The sequence below is a fragment of the Pantherophis guttatus genome, chromosome 4 (assembly GCF_059756535.1).
Source record: "Pantherophis guttatus breed Tessera chromosome 4, ASM5975653v1, whole genome shotgun sequence".
NCBI classification, from domain to species: domain Eukaryota; kingdom Metazoa; phylum Chordata; class Lepidosauria; order Squamata; family Colubridae; genus Pantherophis; species Pantherophis guttatus.
In genome coordinates this window covers 122137310-122159232 of record NC_142066.1, presented here as the reverse complement: position 1 = coordinate 122159232, position 21923 = coordinate 122137310, and the positions used below count along the sequence as shown (strand labels likewise).

At 35.6% G+C, this 21923-nt stretch overlaps 1 protein-coding gene across 3 annotated transcripts in view; it reads left to right on the top strand.

Moving 5' to 3' along the window:
• HDAC9 (histone deacetylase 9) overlaps positions 1-19530 on the top strand; it is a 180316-nt gene extending 160786 nt beyond the window's left edge. For all 3 annotated transcript variants that reach the window (XM_087892714.1, XM_087892713.1, XM_060685682.2), the window contains 2 exons: positions 454-671; positions 16452-19530. In XM_087892714.1, coding sequence (XP_087748840.1) covers positions 454-671; positions 16452-16766 — 533 coding nt within the window. In that variant the 3' untranslated portion in view covers positions 16767-19530. The remainder of the gene's footprint in view (positions 1-453; positions 672-16451) is intronic.
• The last annotated feature ends 2393 nt before the right edge of the window (positions 19531-21923 follow it).

Here is a 21923-nt window from a genome sequence, read left to right as displayed (position 1 = left end):
CCATATAATTTCTAATATATATTAATTGTCAGGATCAGCAGTCTGGTTATTCAAATCTTTTAAAAGATTTACAAAGGACAGAAGTATGAAGTTTTTACATTTTATTTACCAGGATTATGCTTTCATCAAACTCATTAACTTTTATATTGTTTTTTTAAAAAAAATATTAATGTAATCACTGTGTAATCATTTCTATCATTTCTAATTAATTAATTTGAGCACTAAAATCAAGTGTTTATATGTGCAGTCTCTATGATAAATCAAATTGCCGATACTAAATTCAGTTTGATGTTTGCAGTAAATTGTTTGTTCAGTTTGAAAGAAAAATGTACATTGGTGATTCAAATATCACACATGCCTAATTTAATTAGTTCAATTTTATGAAAAACGATAATGATAGTCTTACATTTCATTGGCTTTTCTTTTGATGAGAGGTATATTGTTGACCTGCAGGTACAGGGCCTCTTCATCCACAGTCACCATTGGCAACCAATGAAAGTGTCTCACCTGGCCTAAGAGCTGGACATAAGTTACCTCGACATAGGCCACTAAATAGAACTCAGTCTGCTCCCCTCCCTCAGAGCACCTTGGCTCAACTTGTCATTCAACAACAGCATCAGCAGTTTCTGGAGAAGCAGAAACAGTACCAGCAGCAAATTCACATGAACAAAGTAAGTTTTTATTTGAGTGCAGTACATAGCAGAGTGAAGTAATACACATATATTCAAGACAAAAATGGCTAGATATAAGTTCAGTTTACAGTAGAGGTACCTTTACACAATTTTTAAAAAATCATTGCCAAGTATCAGAATTTTCTGTGAATGTGATTATACAACAGTATTTTGGTTTAATGATATAAAAATATTAACACATCTTTTCTGCAACCATGCTCTTCTGTCTGCAAGTGCTTTTGAAAGCAGAGCAGAACTCAATTAACCATCACTTTCTATTTCATCTAAACAAGAAAATTACAATTGTAAGTATTGAAACAAGCCAGGATTTCAAATCACATTAATGGGAGAATTTTGCTTTATATTCATGTAGGCAAGTAGGGAGAATGGAAACAGCAGCATGAAATCCAAGGCTAATTTATAGTTCTACTTATTAAGCTGAAATTTGAGAGTTCATACACAGCCTATATATTTTCTAAACAGGCCATTATGCATAATGTTACACAACAGAAACAGTTATTTTAATTTACAACAACATGGCATAAAATTAAAAAATAGAAATTAACAAGTAGTCCCATTCTAAAATGTAGAAACTCATTGGCACTTAATTTAGGCCTATACAATTTCTGTTACAATTAAAAAGATTAAAAATTAGTTAAAAGTTACAGTTAAAAAGATTAAAAAGCACTTAATGATCAGAATATAGTTATTCATTGTCATCATTTATCTATTGTATGATCATTTTATATTTTTGAATGATAGAACATTTTGTAATGTATTTTATACATCTATTTCATGATTTTAACACATCATATGTTTATTCTTATAGGAGTTTATTTAGGCAACTTCTAGGATTCCTGAGTACAAATTATTTTTCTCTCTTTTTGGATAGTAGATATAATCATATGACAAAAATAATTTCAAAATATGTTATATTCATCTCACTAGGTAATTTTCTCCCTTGAGCTGCTGATTATCTTAGGTTATCTTCCATTCCTATTATTCTATGTTCTTAAAATTCCCAGTCAAATAAGAAACACAACCTGAATTTTAACTATATAGTTTATACAGTGGTTTGATTAATAAATCTCATTTTAATTAAGAAAAATGAAGACTAGAGAACTTCAAAGTTTAGATCTGATCCTTGCATGTTAACCTCTCTCAACTTGGATGTTTTGATTACTCAACTTCAACTCTACTGGGCTTTTCATTTACTATGTGTTCCATATGTTTAAATAAGATGGCATAGGTATATCTTGAAGATCCTAGGTTTTCAATATATTTTGCCATTGTGCAGTTGCTTGAAGAAAAGCAACCTTTTATTACTGTTTGAAAGACAGAATCTCTCTAATATTTTTCTCAAGGAATATAGCATAATGATTAGCTGCATTTCATGTTTTTTCCATAAAAATGGTTTTCAATTGATATTAATTTCTTATGTTTTCAGGCATGTTATTATTTTGTTATATTAATCAATTAAGATCATTATCATCATTTAAACCAGAATAAAAATGTCTTCATTGAAGGTTTTGGGCTGCAATATAACCAACCATGCTAGTTTAATGAAAGTTGATGGATACTTTATAGTTTTCTTATCAAGAATTGGGGAAGAATGACTTATCTAGACTGCTTCTATGCCTAAATGAAGACTAGAATATGAATCTTCCCAGCCTTAATCCAGTACTTTAACCACTATATCACACAGACATTCATAGCCATATACTGCCATCTGGAAATGCAACATGGTCTGCCAAATGCAAAATAATATCTCCTGGTTTTTATAGTTTGAAGCAGGAAGCTAAGGTAGTTCTAATAATGAAGCCTACTATTTTCTATTAATAAAAACTGGGAAAACTATATTATTATAAATTTCCCCCAGTAAGAATATTTTTGTATTTTGAATCAATTATACTTCTCTTATAATCAGTTCCAGATATAAACCAACACAGTTATTAGAATGATAACTACAAAAACTAACAGAGACCCAAAATTCAGATTTCTCTGGAATATTTCTATTATACTATTCTACAAGTAAATTGGAGCAACAATTTAGCAATATTTCAGTTTAGTGAAAGAAAAAAAAAACCCCAGATAGTTTCTTCTGTCATTTGTCAGAAACTGAGGTTTTGATGTAAGAAACAGTATCCCTTCTCATTGGAGGTTTATACCTATGGGATGCAATACAGTGACCTTCTCAAAACATTTTAGCTGAGATGCAAATTTTGACATCTCATCTAGAAGTCAGCAGAGAGTCTTGCCCTCACTTTCTGAAAAATGGATGTGTGGAAACCTGAACTCGGCTTCCTATTTAAAGATACTTTGCTGTTGCCAGATTTAATATAATTATATCAAGATGACAGCTTGTTTCCTTCTAGAGTCCTTTGATCATAATTTTTAGAACTCCATTCTGCCCAATAAAAAGAACAGAATTATGGCAGTTCCAGTTAAATAAATTGTCACAGGTATCAAAAGGCTGACACTGCAACAGAACTTTTACTGTTTCAAGTATCTCTGATGTAAAAGATGCCATTCCTACTCACACCATGCACACTAGACTATTTTCAGTCATCTGAAATATTAAAAATAAAATCTGCCAGGTTCCATATTTGCTTTCCCCAGGAGCCAACTATTTTCCCCAAGTAAGCTTTCAAGCAGTCATTACTATAGTGCTTTACTACTTTAGTACCTAGCATTAAGGGGCATACTGCCTCTGATCTAGGGCGTAAAGTATAGTCAGGATGACTAATAACCATTAGTTCTTATTTTATTATTTTGTCATTTTAAAAAAATTGATAGCGATCTGTATAGCTTATGATTGAAACTAGATGTTCTGCAGATATTCTTTTTCATTTGCTAAAATCCATACCATTCAGCTTAGTGGCATTTATAAACTTTCACTATTTTTGTCAGGATGATGAAAGCATTAACTTACCTCAAGCCCCAGCCCTTTCTATGTGTCATGACCTTTAGGAAAAAAGTGAAATATTCCTAGCACTCTGACCCGCTTTGCCAATCTCACAGATAATTCTGATTCAGATTCACTTTCTCATATTGTGAGAAAAAGAAAAAAAGTACTGTACATTCTATTCAATTTCTTCCACATCATTACCCAATTTAAATCCTGTTATAAACTTTCTATCTATTTATTTTTAAGCTACAAATTTCCACTGTTGTAAATTTCAAGTTGCATGCATCCTTGAATTGACAGAACTGAGGATGATTCTGTAGATTTGAATGAAAAATCTCCAGCATATATTTTTCCGTTTTTTCCCCTAGAACCGTACACTGGATTGTATTCTAAATCAGTATTTATAGAATTCCAATATTCTTTTCCTGATTTATTTCTATCAGTTCCAGATCACATGAAATTAAAATTTGTATTCTGGTTCAACTGAAACTTATACATTATCTGCAAAGGCAAAAATACCTAGTCGACATTGCTAAAAACTATTTTTGACCTCCTGAGGTTTCTCTGTTAGAGTTGAATTCAGGACAACTCTAAATTATTCACTTATAATTATTCATTTATTTATTATTCAAAGGGAGTACAGATACCTATTACCAAAGATCTGGGTTTTTTTTTAAAAAAATCCAGATTAATCCATTTCCCTATCCAGAGCACCTCATTTGTTCAAATTAACTTCCAATTTATTTGCCTTTGTCTAACTCAAACATCTGCCTGAGTTCTACAGTAAAATGAGAGGTAGAGCTGAGTTTCAGCCATAGTTTGAGAGCACTTCAACAACAAAACTTCGAACAAATCTGCCCTTTTATAAGATACAAATATGACATAATTTATAATTTATAACATAATTCTTCAATGATGGTGTTCCTAATCTGACAACCTAGTCCTTCTATTGTCAGTCTAAAGCAAACATAAATCTAGAGAAGACATGTATCACACATGTCTATAAAATAGGTACCAAACACAAATAGTTGTTCTTGACTCAGCAGCTAAAGTTACAGTTTATGGCTTTTGTCAGGAAAACGCCTTGAGTAAATTGCAAAAATCCATCCTCAAGATTATAACAACATTCATATCTGTAGAGTTATCCCAAAGCCTTAGAATGGTATGGCAGATTCCTAATCCTTGAAGTGAACTGCAATCTTACAGTGTGGTATAGAACTCTTAATTGTAAAGAAGTCAAGGTTATCAATAAATAATTATTCCATCTTGTAATTCACATGATTCTTAATCATCTATACTAGATATTTTTTAATTATTATAGCAATATTTACTTTGGTATTGCTATTTTTATAAAATATTAATTTTTACTTAAGACAATTTCTCTTAATGGATTTTATTCAGGTTGAAAGAAGAAAAATCTATATTTATTTATTTATTTATTTATTTATTTAATTTGTATACCGCCCTTCTCCCAGAAGGGACTCAGGGCGGTGAACAGCCAAAATTAAAAAACTATGTTTTCATTATTTAAATAAACAGCTGCTTAATATCAGAAGTGATAAAATGCATGGGTGGATCTGTACATAATATTGCTTTTAGCTAAACTGACTAGTATAAATTATGTCCCTTAGGAATTTATGTCATGCTTTTTAGAGTACTTTGCAGAGAGCATGCAGCCTAATTTATCTCTACAGTCCTTTATTTTGCTCCTATTAGTTGGTCGTTTTGTTCTTTTGAATATCTACATGGCTATTTAATCTCCTGCTATGGCAGGACTTCCCCTAGACCCTCCCTCCCTCTCATTATAATCTCCTTCCTTCCTTCCTTCCTTCCTTCCTTCCTTCCTTCCTTCCTTCCTTCCTTTTCCTTTTCCTTTTCCTTTTCCTTCCTTTTCCTTTCTTCTTCATTCCCCTCTTTCCTTTTTTCTTCTTTGCTCTCTTCCCATCTTCCCATCTTTTTCTTTGTCTTTCCTCTTTCCTTTTCTCCTTTCCTGTCCCTTCTTGGATGCTCAAATGCAAAAGAGAAAGTATTTCTCCTTTTGTTTTGTTCTGCTTTTAGTTTGTTTTGCTAACCCTCAGGCAGAGAAAACAGAGCTTGGGGGGACACGTGCAGGCCCCTGACCTTCATTTTTGCTGGCAGAGTTACCGCAGGCCAGTCCTTCACTGTTTCCAGAGTGGCCCCGCAGGCCAGATCTAAGCACTCCACAGGCCGGATCTGGCCTACAGGCCTTGAGTTTGGCACCCCTGGTTTAGATGGGCATGCAAATTCCTTGTAATTTCTGGGATACAAAAAATAAAAATGAAATTGTTCAGATATTACTAATCTGATTTTTTTTGCATTTTAATAATTTGCAAACACTGCTTTATAAAGAAAGAAGATTTAAATTTATAAATTTTAATCTAATCATTAATTCAAATAGACTATATATTCTTTATTAAAGAACTATTTCTAGATCAGCTTGTACATCTAAATAGCTTGTACATTAAGATTTCTTTATATAATCCTTATATTATATTTGGACTTTTAAATAAATGATTATTCAAATTCAGATTAAAAGACCAATTTTCCACTCACATAAATTAGGAGTTAAACTTCTTTTTGAAGATTAAATTTCAGTATGTACAATTCCATATTTTAACCCTATATTCATTTCAAAGGCAACGTCTACTTCTTTTCAATTAAAAATATTAAAATAATTCTGATTAAGATGAATAAGATTCCAAATTCCTTAAATCTGGCTTGATTGCAGATATCTGTCCTACCTTTTGTTTCTATTTCTTCACATGTTTCTTTTCCCAAGGGTACTTTTTCAGGAACCAACTGGACTTCTTGTTTTATTTTTTATTTTTTTTAAGACATTTTGCTTCTCATCCAAGAAGCTTTTTCAGCTCTGATTAGATGGTGAGGAATGGAAGGATTTATATTCCTTGGAGAGAGCTGGTCATTTGCATTCTATTAGAGGATCGTTGAAGCACTTGGAGGTTTCTCTAAAGGTTCCCCTTTGTGACCCCCTAAAAGGATGCAGACCAGATGTCTGCAAGGAATATAGTCCTTCCATTCCCCACCATCCAATCAGAGCTGAAGAAGCTTCTTGGATGAGAAGTGAAACATCTTCAAAGAAAAAACAAGAAAATCCAGTTGCCTCCTGAAAAAGCACCTTTGGGACAACCATGACCTGGATGACTGAGAATCTCTATGGGACTTTCACATGTTTCTGTTAAAAATATTCAAAACAGATAATAGAAATAAATTTCATATAATTTTAAATTATTATAGATGTGTGGAAGATTATAAATTATAATATATCTAGACCTATTTTGAGTGATTTTATAAAATAATATAATATTCCTATTATGAGGCTATGAATAAAGATCAAGAAGCAAAGTATGAATTTAAGTATAGGTAGGTTGAATACAACAATGTTTTCCAAATGTAGAAATATGTAGACAGAAGATGTGTGTGATTGGGGAAGTGTGTGTGTGTGTGTGTGTGTGTGTGTTGTGTTAAATTATTTGTGAGTGGCATTTTTAACTCACTATCTCTAAACATAAACCAGATCCCTACAGTTTGCCTCTTCTATGAAAACATATATTTTCAATTATATTTTTGTCAGGGAACATTCCTCAACATAATTATTTAAAAGTTAATTATATTGAAACCTTTACATTTGAATTATTAATTGAATATACAAGATAATAGATGAAAAAGTTTTGATTCTTGTTCCATATTTTAGATGGACTTGTATTGAACAGTCTAAAAAGTGTTAAAAAGTGTTAAGAGCTAATGCCTAATTTCTGCAACTAGAAAAATGTGTATTTAATTATTAGAATAGATATTGCCAGGACTGTGAATGCTTCAGAAATGATTGAAAAAGAGTGCTTCAGGGCTTCCGGTCTGGCTTCCGCCGCCTCCAGACGGTCCTCTGAGACCGTCAGCCCCGTCGCCCGTAAAGAGCCGCCTTTACATCTGAAAGGCGGCTCGAAAAACTCCATTTCCTAAAGGAAATGTGAGATAGAGCTGGCGAGGGCAGGTAGAGCCCTCTGCGAAGTCCCCAGAGTTCTTTTTTTACTCTTGGGGACGAAGCAGGTTGTGGCTCCCTATTTCCGCTCGCCGCTGCTCCGGGCTTCGGGAGAACTCTGCCTTTTTGCAGAGCTAGGCACTGGGACCAGACCAATCAACGAAATTAACAGATCATCTGAATAAGCAGGATGAAATCCGGATCGGGGATCCTAAACTGCAAGTATTCTAACCCCAAGACTGATTTTAAAATTAAAGAAGAGTGAAAGGAGGAAAAGGGAGAGTTTAAAATGGCGACTGGTCGAGGCTTGAGAAAAGCTGAAAGCAAAAGTCCTTCCGTTTGAATAGTTTATAACGTTACAAAGTTACAAAGTACCTAGCAAAAGTGCTGGTTAGAAGTGAAGAGAAAAAACTCTTATTTCATGTTTCTTCCTTCTTAGAGACTTGTTATTGATATTGTTTCGAGAGAACTTTTTCTCTTTAAAAGGAAAAAGAAAAAAAATCTGTTGTGTGGTAGGATGGCGCTAAAACTGACAAAGCCAGATAACCAAGCCATGGGGGGGGGGGCCCTCTCCCATTTATAAATCGCATGAACAAGTTGAGAGTTTGCAGATGCAGAAGAATGGCTTCATAGACCTAAAGAAATTTCTTTTGGAGGAGATGGCAAGACATGATAAGACTGTGAATTTGAATCTTGAAAATTTTAGACAGGAAATTAAAGAGTTGGTTCAACAAAAGTATGATATTCTGAAGCAACATATGAAAAGTTTCATAGAACTAATTTTGAAGATGGATGAAATTATAAATTTAAAAATAGACTCTAAGGAAGTTGATGATAAGATTTATAATTTAGATAATAAAATACAAAGAATTGAAAATGATTTAATAAGGATTCAAGAAAAAAGCTCAGAAGTAGAGTTTAAAAAAATAAAGGAAGCTGATTATAAGACTTACAATGTAGATAATATAAAACAAAGGATTGAAAATGAAGCCACAATAATGCAATTCAGACTCATGGAATTTGTGGTTAGAATTAGGAGAATACAGGAAGATAAAAGACAAGATTTGAGAAAGATGTCTGCTGAAATTCTGGCTGGGATTTTAAAGGTTAGCCCTGAAGATGTATCCTGCAAGATTGATAAGGCCTACAGAGTTAATTCTTGGGTGGCAAAGCAAAGGCAGCTGCCTAGAGATGTGGTGATTTACTTTACTGATAAAGAAATAAGAAATGATATTGTGCAAAAGTCTTTCAACTCCACTCTTGAAATGCATGGAAGGAAGATCTCGATATTCAAAGAACTACAGCCCAAGATGTTAAAAGATAGAAAGGATTTTGGATTTTTGGTGACTGAACTAAAGAAACAAAACATCCCATTCAGGTGGGATGTCTCAGTAGGTATAATATTGAGATATCAAGGAGAACGATATCAACTAAATACTGTTGAAAAAGCGGAAGAATTTTACTATAAGGTTTTTAAAATGGGTTTAACATCTCCACGTATAATACACGAGGGGAATAAAGAAAAGCAAAATCAACAAGAGATTGAAATTCAGGCTAAGCAGATGGAGGTGGAGGTAACGGAAAAACAACAAGTTACAGAGGCTTTTGTGGATGAGCCGCTTCTGGATTCTCCTTCAGAGGCTACAGTTGGATTACCTATAAATATAAGAGAGGCAGCCTTGGATTCTAATGTGATGACTTACCAAGCTACAGACCAGCATGGAAACCAAACAGTTGATATACAACTTATAGAAAGGAAACCAGGATGGAGATTTAAGCCACAAAAAGTTAAGAAAAGAAGAAGCAGGTCCTACAAAAATAAAAAATTTTAGACCAAACAACAGTGTAATGCCAGTTACTTAAGAGCTGATTGAATATTTAGAAATTTAGTTGAGGCAAAGTATTGGTGTATATTATCTTGAGGAGAGTGACAGATCTCTGCAGTGCTGTACTCTTGGGATGTGAAGATGGCCATAAATTGAGTGGATTGGAATTTTCTATTTTGGATTCTTTGACAAATGGATTACGTTTATGCTGAGCTATAAGGCAAGAGAACTATGGGATTGGGACATGCAGAAGATCTGGCTGTTACCCCAACACGGTGGTTGGAATTAATAATCTAGATGGAAGACATTATAGATGACACTATATGGAATATAAATATAAAGTCACTCGGGTGGTTTTTTATATATGAAAACATTTACTATTGATGGGGGCAGATGGTAATTGAAGATACCGAACATACTGTTGGAATTAGGATGTGACGTTACCCTAATATGGGTAATGGAATTAACAATCCAGTTGAGAGACATTACAGAAGATATCATATGGATTACAAATTTAAAGTTAATTAAACTTTAAGGATTTTATATATACTGTATATATATGTAAATAAATTCTTTTTTAAGTGGAATGGGCAGAAGAATAAAGATATTGAAAATATTATGTATGTAGACCTGTAGGAAAGTGGGTGGAGACAGGTTAGTTTACTGATTGTTTAGTTTAGGAGAAGGGATGTTATGTTATATCAATATACGTAAAAGATTCGAATTAAGAGATATATGTATGGGGGAGGAGGAAATGGATAGATTATGAGTTGAAATTGCTAAATTAGGATTTATTATATAGTTTTACAGCTGAAAGTTGCTTTGAATGTTGTTTTGAAATGTATAGTATAAGGGGGATATAATGATATTGTTAGAAGGATAGATTATGAGTTGAATAGATGAAATTGCTAAATTAGAATTTATTATATAATCTTACAGTTGAATGTTGTTTTTGAAATGTATAGTATAAGGGGGATATAATAATATTGTTAGAAAGAAAGGGTTAGTATATGGGGGGTGGAACAAAAGGATGGTAAAGTATTATATAATCTGTTATTAACTTGGGTTTTATTTTGGAGAAGCCACAGGGGGAGCGGAGGGGGAGGGGGGGTTAGGGAGGAGGGGGGGGAAAGGGGGAAAATTTGTATTTGAAAAACTTTTTCAATAGAAAAAAAAGAAAAAAAAAGAGTGCTTCAGGCTCTATATCCGTGATAGCGAACCTAAGGCACGCGTGCCACAGGTGGCACGCAGAGCCATGTTGCATGGCATGCACAGTGGTGCCCAGTCCTCTTCCAGATTTCTGGCGCATGCATAAACACTGGCCAGCTAGTCTTCTGGTTACTGGTGCACATGTGCATGCGACAATCAGCAGGATTTCACGCATGCGGATGTGCCAGAAACCAGAAGATCAGCTGGCCAGCTGATAGTCCCACACGCATGGTTGCAGTAACCAGAAGACTAGGTGGCTGATGTGCATGCGCGCACCTGAAACCAGAAGTTTATTTCCTGGCACGCGCATGCCCACTGGGCAGCTTCTCTTAGCATGCATGCATACCGGCCATGCCATTGACAGCCGCTTCCCCGGATCTACGTTAGAGGCCGTTCATGCCGGTAAACCAGCGCTGCCTCTGCTCGAGGTTTGCCTTATTGGGGGGGGAGGAGAAAGAGGGGAATGCTCTTTGCAAAGGCAGTGGCTCCTCCTCCTCCCCCTGCCAGCTTCGCTCTTAATTTCGGGGTTTGCCTTGGGGGGGAGAGAAAGGTCCTGGTTGGGGCAAATCCTCTTTGTAAATGCAACTCCTCCTCCTCTCCCCCGCCACCTCGTTGTAAATCTCAGGATTTGCCTTACTGGGGGGGAGGGGCAGGAGAAAGGTCATGGTGGGAGGGACATCTGTGGTGCCAGTGACTGCAGCCATTCTCCGGAAAAGCCCCATTGGAGAGCCAATCAGCCGTGTGCAAGGTGGTGGCCAGCGCAAGAGAAGCAGGATACCAGACGCTCAGCTCTGCAGACAGACGGAGCTGGGGCATGGGGCTTGCCTACATAAGTTTGCCTGTGCCACTACCTCTTTGCTGGCATAAACAGCCCTCTGCCGCTGGCTCTTTGCTGGCAAAGTTATGTAGGCAAGCCCTGTGCCCCGCCAGTGCAGACTATGCTGGAAATTGCCTGACCGGCTCCAACGGGGCTTCTCCAGATTGTGGCTGCAGTCACTGGCACCACGGACGTTCCCCCTACCCCAGAACCTTTCTCCCCCCCGTAAGGCAAACCCTGAGATTTACAGTGAGGCTGGCAGCAGGAGAAGGATGAGCCACCATAGCCTCTGCAAAGAGGATTCCTCCCCAACCAGGACTTTTCTCCCTCCCTCATAAGGCAAACTTCAAGTTTTAGGTGAGGCTGGCAGGGGGAGGAGGAGGAGGAGCCACCGTTGTCTTTGCAAAGAGGATTCCCCCCCAACCAGGACTTTTCCCCCCCTCCCCCGTAAGGCAAACTTCAAGTTTTACGGTGAGGCTGGCAGCAGCAGGAGGATGAGCCACCATTGTCTTTGCAAAGAGGATTCCCCCCACCAAACCAGGACTCCCCCGACCTGTAAGGCAAACTTCAAGTTTTACGGTGAGGCTGGCAGGGGGAGGAGGAGGAGACACCATTGTCTCTGCAAAGAGGATTTCCCCCTCCAACCAGGACTTTTTCTCCCCCCACCCCCATAAGGCAAACTTCAAGTTTTACGGTGAGGCTGGCAGGGGGAGGAGGAGGAGCCGCCGTTTTTTGGATTTGGAGAAGAAAGGGTTTTCGGGCGACTGCGCTGAGATCCCCTCCCTGAAACAAAAAAGTGCAGTGTGTTTAGGCAGTTGATCTGGCCTTCTGCGGAGAAGGAGGAGGAAGGTGCGCAGTTCTGCAATGTGCACCGGAGAACCACAGAGGAAAGCATTTTCTGGCAAATCCAAAAACGGTGCACGCGGCTGGCCAGATGCCCTTCTTCTCCTTCTCCACAGACTCACCTTCTCTTTCCTCCTGGCCAGATCTGCCACCTGAAACACAATGCACTTTTTTGATTCGGGGAGAGGATCGCAGTGCTGCTGCCCGAAAACCCTTTCCTCTCCAAATCCAAAAATGGAGAGGCCAAAAAAGTGCATTGCATTTCAGGCCTGCTGCTGGCTGCTCCTGCCACTGAATGGAAAACGGTAGTGTGAGAAGCGCTGGCAGTAATGGGGTGGCAGCAGAAAGGATGGGTGTGCTGGGGCTTCAATCCTCCCCTCTCCCAGGCCTGGGGCCATGCCAGAAGCCTGCTCATGCGGGTAAACAGGGAAGTCCCTTGCAGCCACCACCCCTTTGCCCCTGGGGGAGGCAGTTCTCATGTTGCTGCAGGGGGCTTGCTGGGAAGCCCAGCACACAGTGGGGAGGAGCCCAGGCAAGGGCGCGTGTTCGGAGCTTTCCCAGCTTGCACATGGCGGGGATGAGAGCGCTGGCCGCGGGCCGGGAACGGCTGTGTCTCCAGGGAATAGTTCAGTATCTGGTTGTCCTTCGGTAAGAGGCGGCCGGCCCCCTTGGAAAAAGTGGAGGCGCATATGTGGGGTGCGTATGCATGCACAGCGTGCATGCGCGGGTAGGTCATATGTGCATGTGCGGGAGAGGGTCATGTGCGCATGCACAAATCAGATGTGTATTGCATTGTGGGTGCTGGCACGCGATAGCGTGAGGGCACTCGGACTTTTGGCATGCAACGCCAAAAAGATTCACCATCACTGCTCTATATGATAACGAACACAGCACTTTTCCATTATTTATTGATGTTGCCTGATAATTTCAGCTTAACAAAGATTCAACTTTGCATATTTTTTTCAGGCACACATGGAAAAAAAAGTTGAGCGGCTTTAATAAATGGTATTACAAGTGTGTTTGCAGAAGGTGCAACCTCCTTATTCCAAATCATTTTTGAAGCATATGAAGATCTTTATTGTCTACTGATACAATGTATCATTTTGAATTTTCTCACTTTAATGTTAAGATAGTGTCTATCTCTACTTAGCTACATATGTACTAGTACGCACAACACAAATATTATACATACAATAAAACGTAGCTTAACAGTTGGCCTTGTATAATGATTAAGAGAGGATTTTTTTTCCCTTGGGCATCTGTTAAGAAAAATATTTGTATGTTGTTTGTAGCTGTTCTGAATATTGAATAAGATTTAAATAATAAGCCTTGAATAGCCTGTATCTGTATATTTGAGATAACATGCAGGAAGACAACTATAAACTTTACATTGCGAATCCTGCTTCAAATGATAATGAGGATTTCTAAAATCTTTTGGAGGGTCATGATTTTTTTCCCTCCTACTGAGTATCTAGGAATATATATCCTAAAATTTCTATGCTTTATTCTCAATTGTCAAACATATCTTAAAATTATGTAATCAAATAACCTTTGGGGTATTATTCAGTAGGAGCTGAGACCAATAACTTGACCTATCCTGTCACCTGCCATGTCCCACTATTGGTCATATTGGGCAACTTAAAAACATGTGGACTTTCATCCTGGTTGAGAATTCTACACATCTTGTTGGAGTTTCCAAGATTAAGAAACACTGCTCTATTTTATGAATATAGGATTTTATTTTTTTCTAGGGATTGTCTAATGGCTTGGTTGGCCTCTTTGGTCAAATACAATGCACTCTTGATTTTGAAAGGTTTTTCCAGCTTTTTCTTTGTGCTTGTTTTGAATTGTCAGTTTCTCAGTCCTTTACAGCTGCTAGGAAAGAAATAAATGCATCCCTGATTCCTGCCTACTTTTACAAAATTAGATTGATCTCCAGTTGTTTTCCACAGCCATATGGGTTCCTCCCCCTGAATTTCTGACTGGGAGCTAGAAACATCTTGTGACAATTTCATGGAAAGGAAGTAGTCAGTTACATTTGGTGAAGCTGAAATGTTATTTAAAAACAAAACAAAACAAAACAATAAAGGATATTTCAGCAGAAAAATGATCTAAATTTCTTCAGCGATGCACAACATGTTCTTGAGAAAATATTACTGTTGGGTTGATGAAACAGACATCAGTGCCTACTTTCTCTATATGTGAGTGTATTTATATGTGCACATGTTCTGAAAATTCACTTGCATATATAAATCTATTTTTATGTAGGTTTACAAAAAAAGCTTGGAATTTATTTCATGTATCAGTGCTACAGTTGTTGTAAATGTGCTCTTTATGTGAACTATGCCAGATGTCACATGAGGGTTGCAACATCTGCCTTATCAGGTCTGCAAGAATAGCACTATAATGCATCACAGAAGAAAAAAAAATCCCGCTTTGAACTTGAAAGCATGCATAAGGAGTACAGTGAGGAAATAAATATGTTTCCTAACTGCGCTGTAATCTGGATCTCATTCTCTCTTGGATTCTCTTTAAGGGTAACCCACCTGATGTCGAGCAACTGGCATATGGAATGTTTTACAGATGGTCCAGCATCAGTGACTCATGTAGCTGTAGATGATTATCTGTCACACAGATGTTTTAGCTTGTATTTTTCAACTGACCAGTCAGCGGCAACCATTTCTGGTGGCTCAGCAACAGATGTTTCAAATGTCTGAATATCTTGTCCATTCTGAAGATAAGCAGCTAGTTTCTTTACATACCTGATCCATTTCAGTAGTTTTGGAGGCAATTGGAGAATGTGTGTTTCCTTGTATAGCTTTTATCTTGAATTTTATCATCACACTGGAAAAGATCAATATGCTGCTATTCCTTGCTCTTACCCAAATGTGCTGTTGTTTTCAGAAGCAAATCTGGGGTCCCAATTGAAATTATTACCAGTCTTTTAATTTTCTTCTTGCATTTTCTTCATTTATTCAATCATATATAATTGCAACTAGTAAACATAAATATCAACAGCCCAAGACTGTCAACTTTGTAAAGAGCTCACTTATAATGAAAAAAAGAATTTAAAAAAGCCAATGTCAGTTTGTTATCATTTAAGAAATGACAGTGATGCAATCTGAAAACTATGGGAGTGTTCTGATAACTTTATGATAAAGTTAATGGAACATTTATATAAATATTGCTAACTAGTAGGAAGTTAAATAGAAAAATAATTATCTGTTTTCTCCTTCAGAGTTGTTACAAAAGGTGTTGAAATTTATCTAACATGTTAATCAAACACACACTAATTAATCCTTTTTCATTATTCCCGATGTTGTCTCTACACATTTGTTTGTAAAGACAGAAGATCAAAAAACTCTACACTGTATTTTAAAGCTACTATATTTATTATAAACCATCCAATAAATATAGTACATTTAAAATAAAATTAATATTTAGAATTTGAAAACACAACTACTAAGCTTATTTTACTCTAAATCATAGTTTGACTACGACCAAGCAAAACAAACCTTGTGACAGAGGGTAGAGGACATCAAGAAGCAAGCAGATTTAGGGAAAGTTCTGTTGTTTCTGGCTCCAGACTCTATTAGATATGTTGTTACTCCTGCTAGTTATCTTAGCCAGTTGGAGATGGCAAACCACCAGAAAGCATTTTTACCTGGACGTCTCTGCGCATGTGCAGAAACGTTGCGTGCACCCATGAGCAAGCCAGTAGTGAATGAAATTGAAAATATAATTGGGTATATATTGTAATGAATTTCTCACATATACTGTGTTTCCCCGAAAATAAGACCCTGTCTTATATTTTTTTGAACCCTAAAATAAGCGCTTGGCCTTATTGCCATGTGCTCAAAAGCCCGATTGGGCTTATTATCAGGGGATGGCTTGTTTTGGGGGAAACAGGGTACATTATTGTACAGTTTTTTCTAGTAGTTTTTTCAATGCAACAATTGCAAAATGTGTATTTTGCTGTAATATACAAGTTTCAGTTTTATTGTCCACTCCACTTTATATTTGAGAGATCTAAAGTGGTTTATTTTTATGAAATTATTGTGCTACAAATTGCTCATCTAATTCCATTGTAAAAAATTGAGCCAAGTGGCTTTTCATCTTTATATTTCTCTGTTTAACCAATTCCTGTTCTGTATTTCAGATGCTTTCTAAGTCCATAGAACAATTAAAACAACCTGGCAGTTTGGAAGAAGCTGAAGAAGAACTTCAAGGAGAGCATTTGATGCAGGAAAAAGGAGCTGTCCCTGTTGGTGTCAGCATTAGGGATGACAGCAGTAGCATTTCTTTGCACAACTTGGGACAACCTTTTGGAGCTGTGAAGGTGAAAGAGGAACCAAAGGACAGTGATGATGATATTCAAAATCAGCAAATGGAATCTGGGGAGCATTCTGCTTTTATGCAACAGGTAATAGGCACAGATTTAGCTCCAGATTTTATCATTAAAGTGATTATTTGAGTACAATTATGTTAACATTTTAAAATTCCTGATAAAGAGAATGTTTATTATTTTTTCCATCCTCAGAATCCCCAAGAGTTATGCAATTTAACATTCAGCATAATTAAGAACATAGATGTGCCCATACTTTAAGTATAGCGAAAAGGTGCTTGTTAAATTAAATAATTCTTGCGGTTGTATATACACCTTTTAGTAATCAGTAGAAGTCATATTAGTTATAGTGGATTCTGCCTCATTAGATCTAGCAGAAAGGAACTCATTGTTGTATAAATTTTCTGTGGAGATCAGTGACTACTGACCAAACCTGAGATTTGTGCTTTTTATACTCACTCTTGCCTATCTCTAAGCCTTTTTTGATATTGCCTAATGTACAATTTATTCACTTTGTATATGTACAATAGTAGTCCTACACACTGTTAAAGGGAGAGAAATCTGTTACACAGATACTGGTCCAAATACCAGTGATCTGAGCTTTGTATATAATATGAGGGAACCAATGTAGAAAACTAATACAAGAAAACTGAATGTACTTTTTAAAATGAATTTTTTTCCTCTCCATTTTCATTAACTTTATGTGAATTTTTTTTTAAAAGCATTCTTTTCTCTATTCCATTTGAAGGTATTTGTAGCAAGGAACCTAACTTTTAAGTTATTAGATCTTTTCTTGTTAGTTGACTTGTTCTCAAGTGACAGCACAGCACACACTGTAGCAGAAAAGTTTACATACTAATGACAGTGTCAGTATGCCACTTTGTTCTTTGTTTAAAAGGCAACAACCATTCATTACACAGAATATCAGTCCCTGAAAAAAACTGGGGACATTCTGCAAAGCATAGATGCATCTGTGATTATTCAGATTTCTAGTCATATGTGAACTATAAAATATGATAAAACAGCAATATCATTGGGAGTTTTTTTCTTAAGAACTATGAATAAAAGCACATAATATTTAAATACAAACACTAATATGCCAAAAATATTTTCCCCCCTAAGGCATGCATGCATTTGTAGGTAATTGTGCCTCCAAAAGGATTGTGATCCTTTCAAATGCTATATCATTGAGATAATTTGATATGTAGTACAAACAGTTGTTGACTTAACTCAGCTATATCAGTCACTTCTTTTTTCCTGAAGAATAATAATGGTGTGGAGGTAGACAGAAGTGCCTTGTGGAAACAGGAAGTCCAAGTAATTCATGCACTTGGAATGTAAGAACAGAGCAAAGAGAAGCAGAGGCTAGTGTTTTATTCTCTGTTTTGTAAAGGCACTCTGTAAGTTGATTTATGTTAAGAGAAAATAGCATGGTGAATAGGGAAATTGTTAAGGAAGTTTTCCAGTGAAACATTTCCTTTTCTATTTCCTTTTGATATGTTTACTCTGTTGTAGTTTACTTCTGTTTAGCTAAAGATTCATTGTATTAACATCCTCTTATGCATAGTTCAGGACTGACCTGGAGTGAATTTTGAATTTTATGTTATATTGTTTATATTTTAAGGTATTTTAAGATTCAGTATAGTTTTTAACAAGGGTATTTTGCCAAATGAAGAATGTTTTTCCAATATAAGCTTGTAGTATTTACATTTTAACCTTATTTTTAAAAAAACCATTATAAAATTTTGCAATGTGTACAGACTAACATTTTTCATGTGAGTGTGCATATATAAATGTATATGCCTATACACATAAGATAGACAGGCAAATACAATGTGTTTATAATTGATTATTTTCCTACAGTGGATAAAATTCATAGCATAAGATTTATATGCATCCAGGTTATTTCTTATCACAAATGTAGATATTTACCTAATTTATCATATGTAAGCACAGCAAAAAATCTGTGAAACAATTCTAAATTCTAAACTATATACCTATACCACAACTGTTGCCTTTTCCAGTGACATATATTGGTTTATTATTTTCTTTAGACTTTGGATTGTTTATTTGGTGCTATTCCCCCCACTTCTCAATATGTGTATCTGGCTTCCCACAAGCAGTTTCATTTACTAAATCTAAAACAGAAAACTCCACTATTCAGGTGGAGGTCCTCCATCATTCAACCTCCACCATTCAATTTCTTAAATATGTGCTACAGGAGGAGGAGAGGATAGAAGCTGTTAATTCATTGTTGAACTTTGGGAACAGATTTTTTTTTCCAGTAGAGACCAGCTACAGTATTTCCATCAATATTATGTACAGATAGACCATTATGAAATTTTAGAATATAATACATCTTTGGAAGCTATTATTTCTTGAACAGAAATCCTCAAGTAGGCATATAATATGTATAATGTTATATGTTAATAACATAAAGAAGGCATATAAAGTATATTCTGATCCTACATATTTTTGTTTCTTTCTTATAGTCTTTTAGCTCAGAGAGGCAGAAAAACTGCATTTTTGAACTATATTTTATTTGGCTAAGAACCTGAACATAGGTTTTCTATAAAATGTTTCAAAAATACATGTAACTAGAAAGAAAGAAATGTATTTTTATAATGCAGTTGAGAAAACTTATCCCATTCTAGCCAATGAATTTCTATGCCATTTAATTTTTTCAGAAATTACCTGAAACCAGTGAAAAGGGAAAACTGAGTTTAAGAAATTTTATTTTTTATTGCCACATTTAAAATATATTGTACTTATTATAATTTACACTTTTGGTGATTTCTTGTTCATGTTGTAAAATATTTTGTTTGTATGTTCCTTATTTTGCCTAATATAAATTTATATATTCCTTTCATAAATAAAGATTTTTTTTCTCAAATGATTTCCTTTCACCTACTTGACTTTGTGTAAATTTGATTAATTCTTAAAGTTAATTCTTTTTATTTGATATTGGCAATACATTTGCTTATTACTGTTCAAACAATGGATTTAGAACCATGATTTTATTCTCCAGTTTAAATTACACAAAGTCTATTTTTGGTTTGTTATGTGATCCCACATTAACCATCGCACATTGTAAAAAATATGGAAAAATTATTTGTTTATGTTCATTTTATCCTCATCACATTTGTCTTAATTTGTGGATTAACCATTTTATCATCTTGAAAAATGTAGTATAAGTAAACACCAGTTTTCCCGAATTTTGATTCTAGTCATTCAAAGTTTTGACCCATGGATATGGTTTGACTCCAAATGTTTTAAAAATTAGTATGGAAGTGATTTATTTGGTCTTGAAATATTACAGAATTGATGGTAATCCTGAGGAATTTGCAGTTAACAAATACAAGGTGACAATATTAACCTTATTTTAAAAAAATCACACATTAACAACTAACACCTCCAGTATAGCATAAATTGGTAATATTTCAACTTCATTCAAATCAATAGAAATAGTTAGTCATGACCAGGTCTTATTTACCCAGATAATTACACTACAATGAACATTTCCACTGGAACTGCCAATAGAATGAAATAGTTAATGTATATATATACCTGCAGACACAATACATGGAGTCATCACCTATCAAAATTGGAAGTAGAATTTCCATTGCAAAGTAAGGCAGTTAAATGAATCATGTCTACTTTTATGGACTTTTTTGTCATAGTTATTAAATGAATCACTGCAGTTGTTAAGTGCATTATCAAGTCATTAAACAACCTGGGATTCCCCATTTGACTTTGCTTGTTGAAATCTATCTAGGAAAGTCACATTCTGGATTTTGTTTTGATTTTTCTCTGCCTGTATACTCTGTCCACATACATACATACACATGCACACACTTCCTTTTTCTATTATTGGTGTATCATACGTACAAAGGAAGACAACAATTAGAAGTAACTCTAAGCATTTCAGGTATGAATAAAATTGAGGCTTGGAACAGAGGTGGGTTTCAGCAGGTTCTGACCAGTTCTGGAGAACCAGTAGCAGAAATTTTGAATAGTTTGGAGAACCAGTAGTAAAAATTCTGACTGGCCTCACCCCCATCTATTCTCTGCCTCCCAAGTCCCAGCTGATCAGAAGTAAATGGGAATTTTGCAGTAACCTTCCCCTGGAGTGGGGTGGGAATGGAGATTTTACAGTATGTTTCCCCTACCATGCCCACAAAGCCACACCCACAAAGCCATACCACGCCCACAAAGCCACAGTACCGGTAGTAAAAAAGTTTGGATTTCACCACTGCTTGAAGGTCAAAGGTGTTTCCTTCACCCAGGAATACAAACATAATCCCTGTTCACAATTCCTGAAAATTTCTCTGTCTTGTCCTGGAATTATGTATCAATTCTTTATGTCTGTCCTGGATCCAAGGAAAAAGGCATACTTAATTTAAAATAATGCAAAAGAGTTGTGTTTGAACACACAGCAAAACACCTATTCTAATGGTAGAACTAATATCTAATAGTTCTATTATTAGTCGTCATGAAAATATATAATCTGAACAAAATGGTAGTGGGGGAGGGGGAAATCACTAATGCATGTGGAGGAAAATAGCAATAATAATGCTGAACTAATTATTTTGACAAAATTCAGGAAATATTTCCTATATGCCTATACATATTCCATGGATTATATGAATAAGCATATGCGATAGACATGTGTATGGAATAAGAACTCTGTTACAAGATTAGAATATGAACCAATACGCATCTTCAGAATATACATAACCAAAAGTTCTACAGAGGAGAGAAACAACTCATTCCAACTTTGGCAAGTTTTCTTCCTTTCACATAGCTGCTGGGAGCAAACATTCTGAATATCAAGAAAGGAAATGAAATCTTTGAATGTTAAATCAGATATATGGTTCTTGTTGATTCACATTATTGCTGCAGCAAGATTAGCGTATGCGCAGGAGTGGAAAAATCAATACTTACGGATAGATTTGAAAATAATATATAAAATTAATGAGTGTGCGGAATCAGATAGACTAACTAGATTGATCAATGGTAAAAAAGATTCAGAATTTTATAACAGTTGGAAAGTATGGTACGATTGGGTCCAGAAAAGGTGGGATAGAATAGATATATGATGATGTATATATATATGGTGGCAAATATGTATATATAAAGGAATGATTTTATACTTATGGACAATGTAATCATATTATACCATGGTGGCAGGATTGTATATTTTATTTGTGTATTAGTGTATAGAATATATTAATAAAAGTTATATATATATAAAAAAAAAGGAAATGAAAGGACATTTCAGAGAAT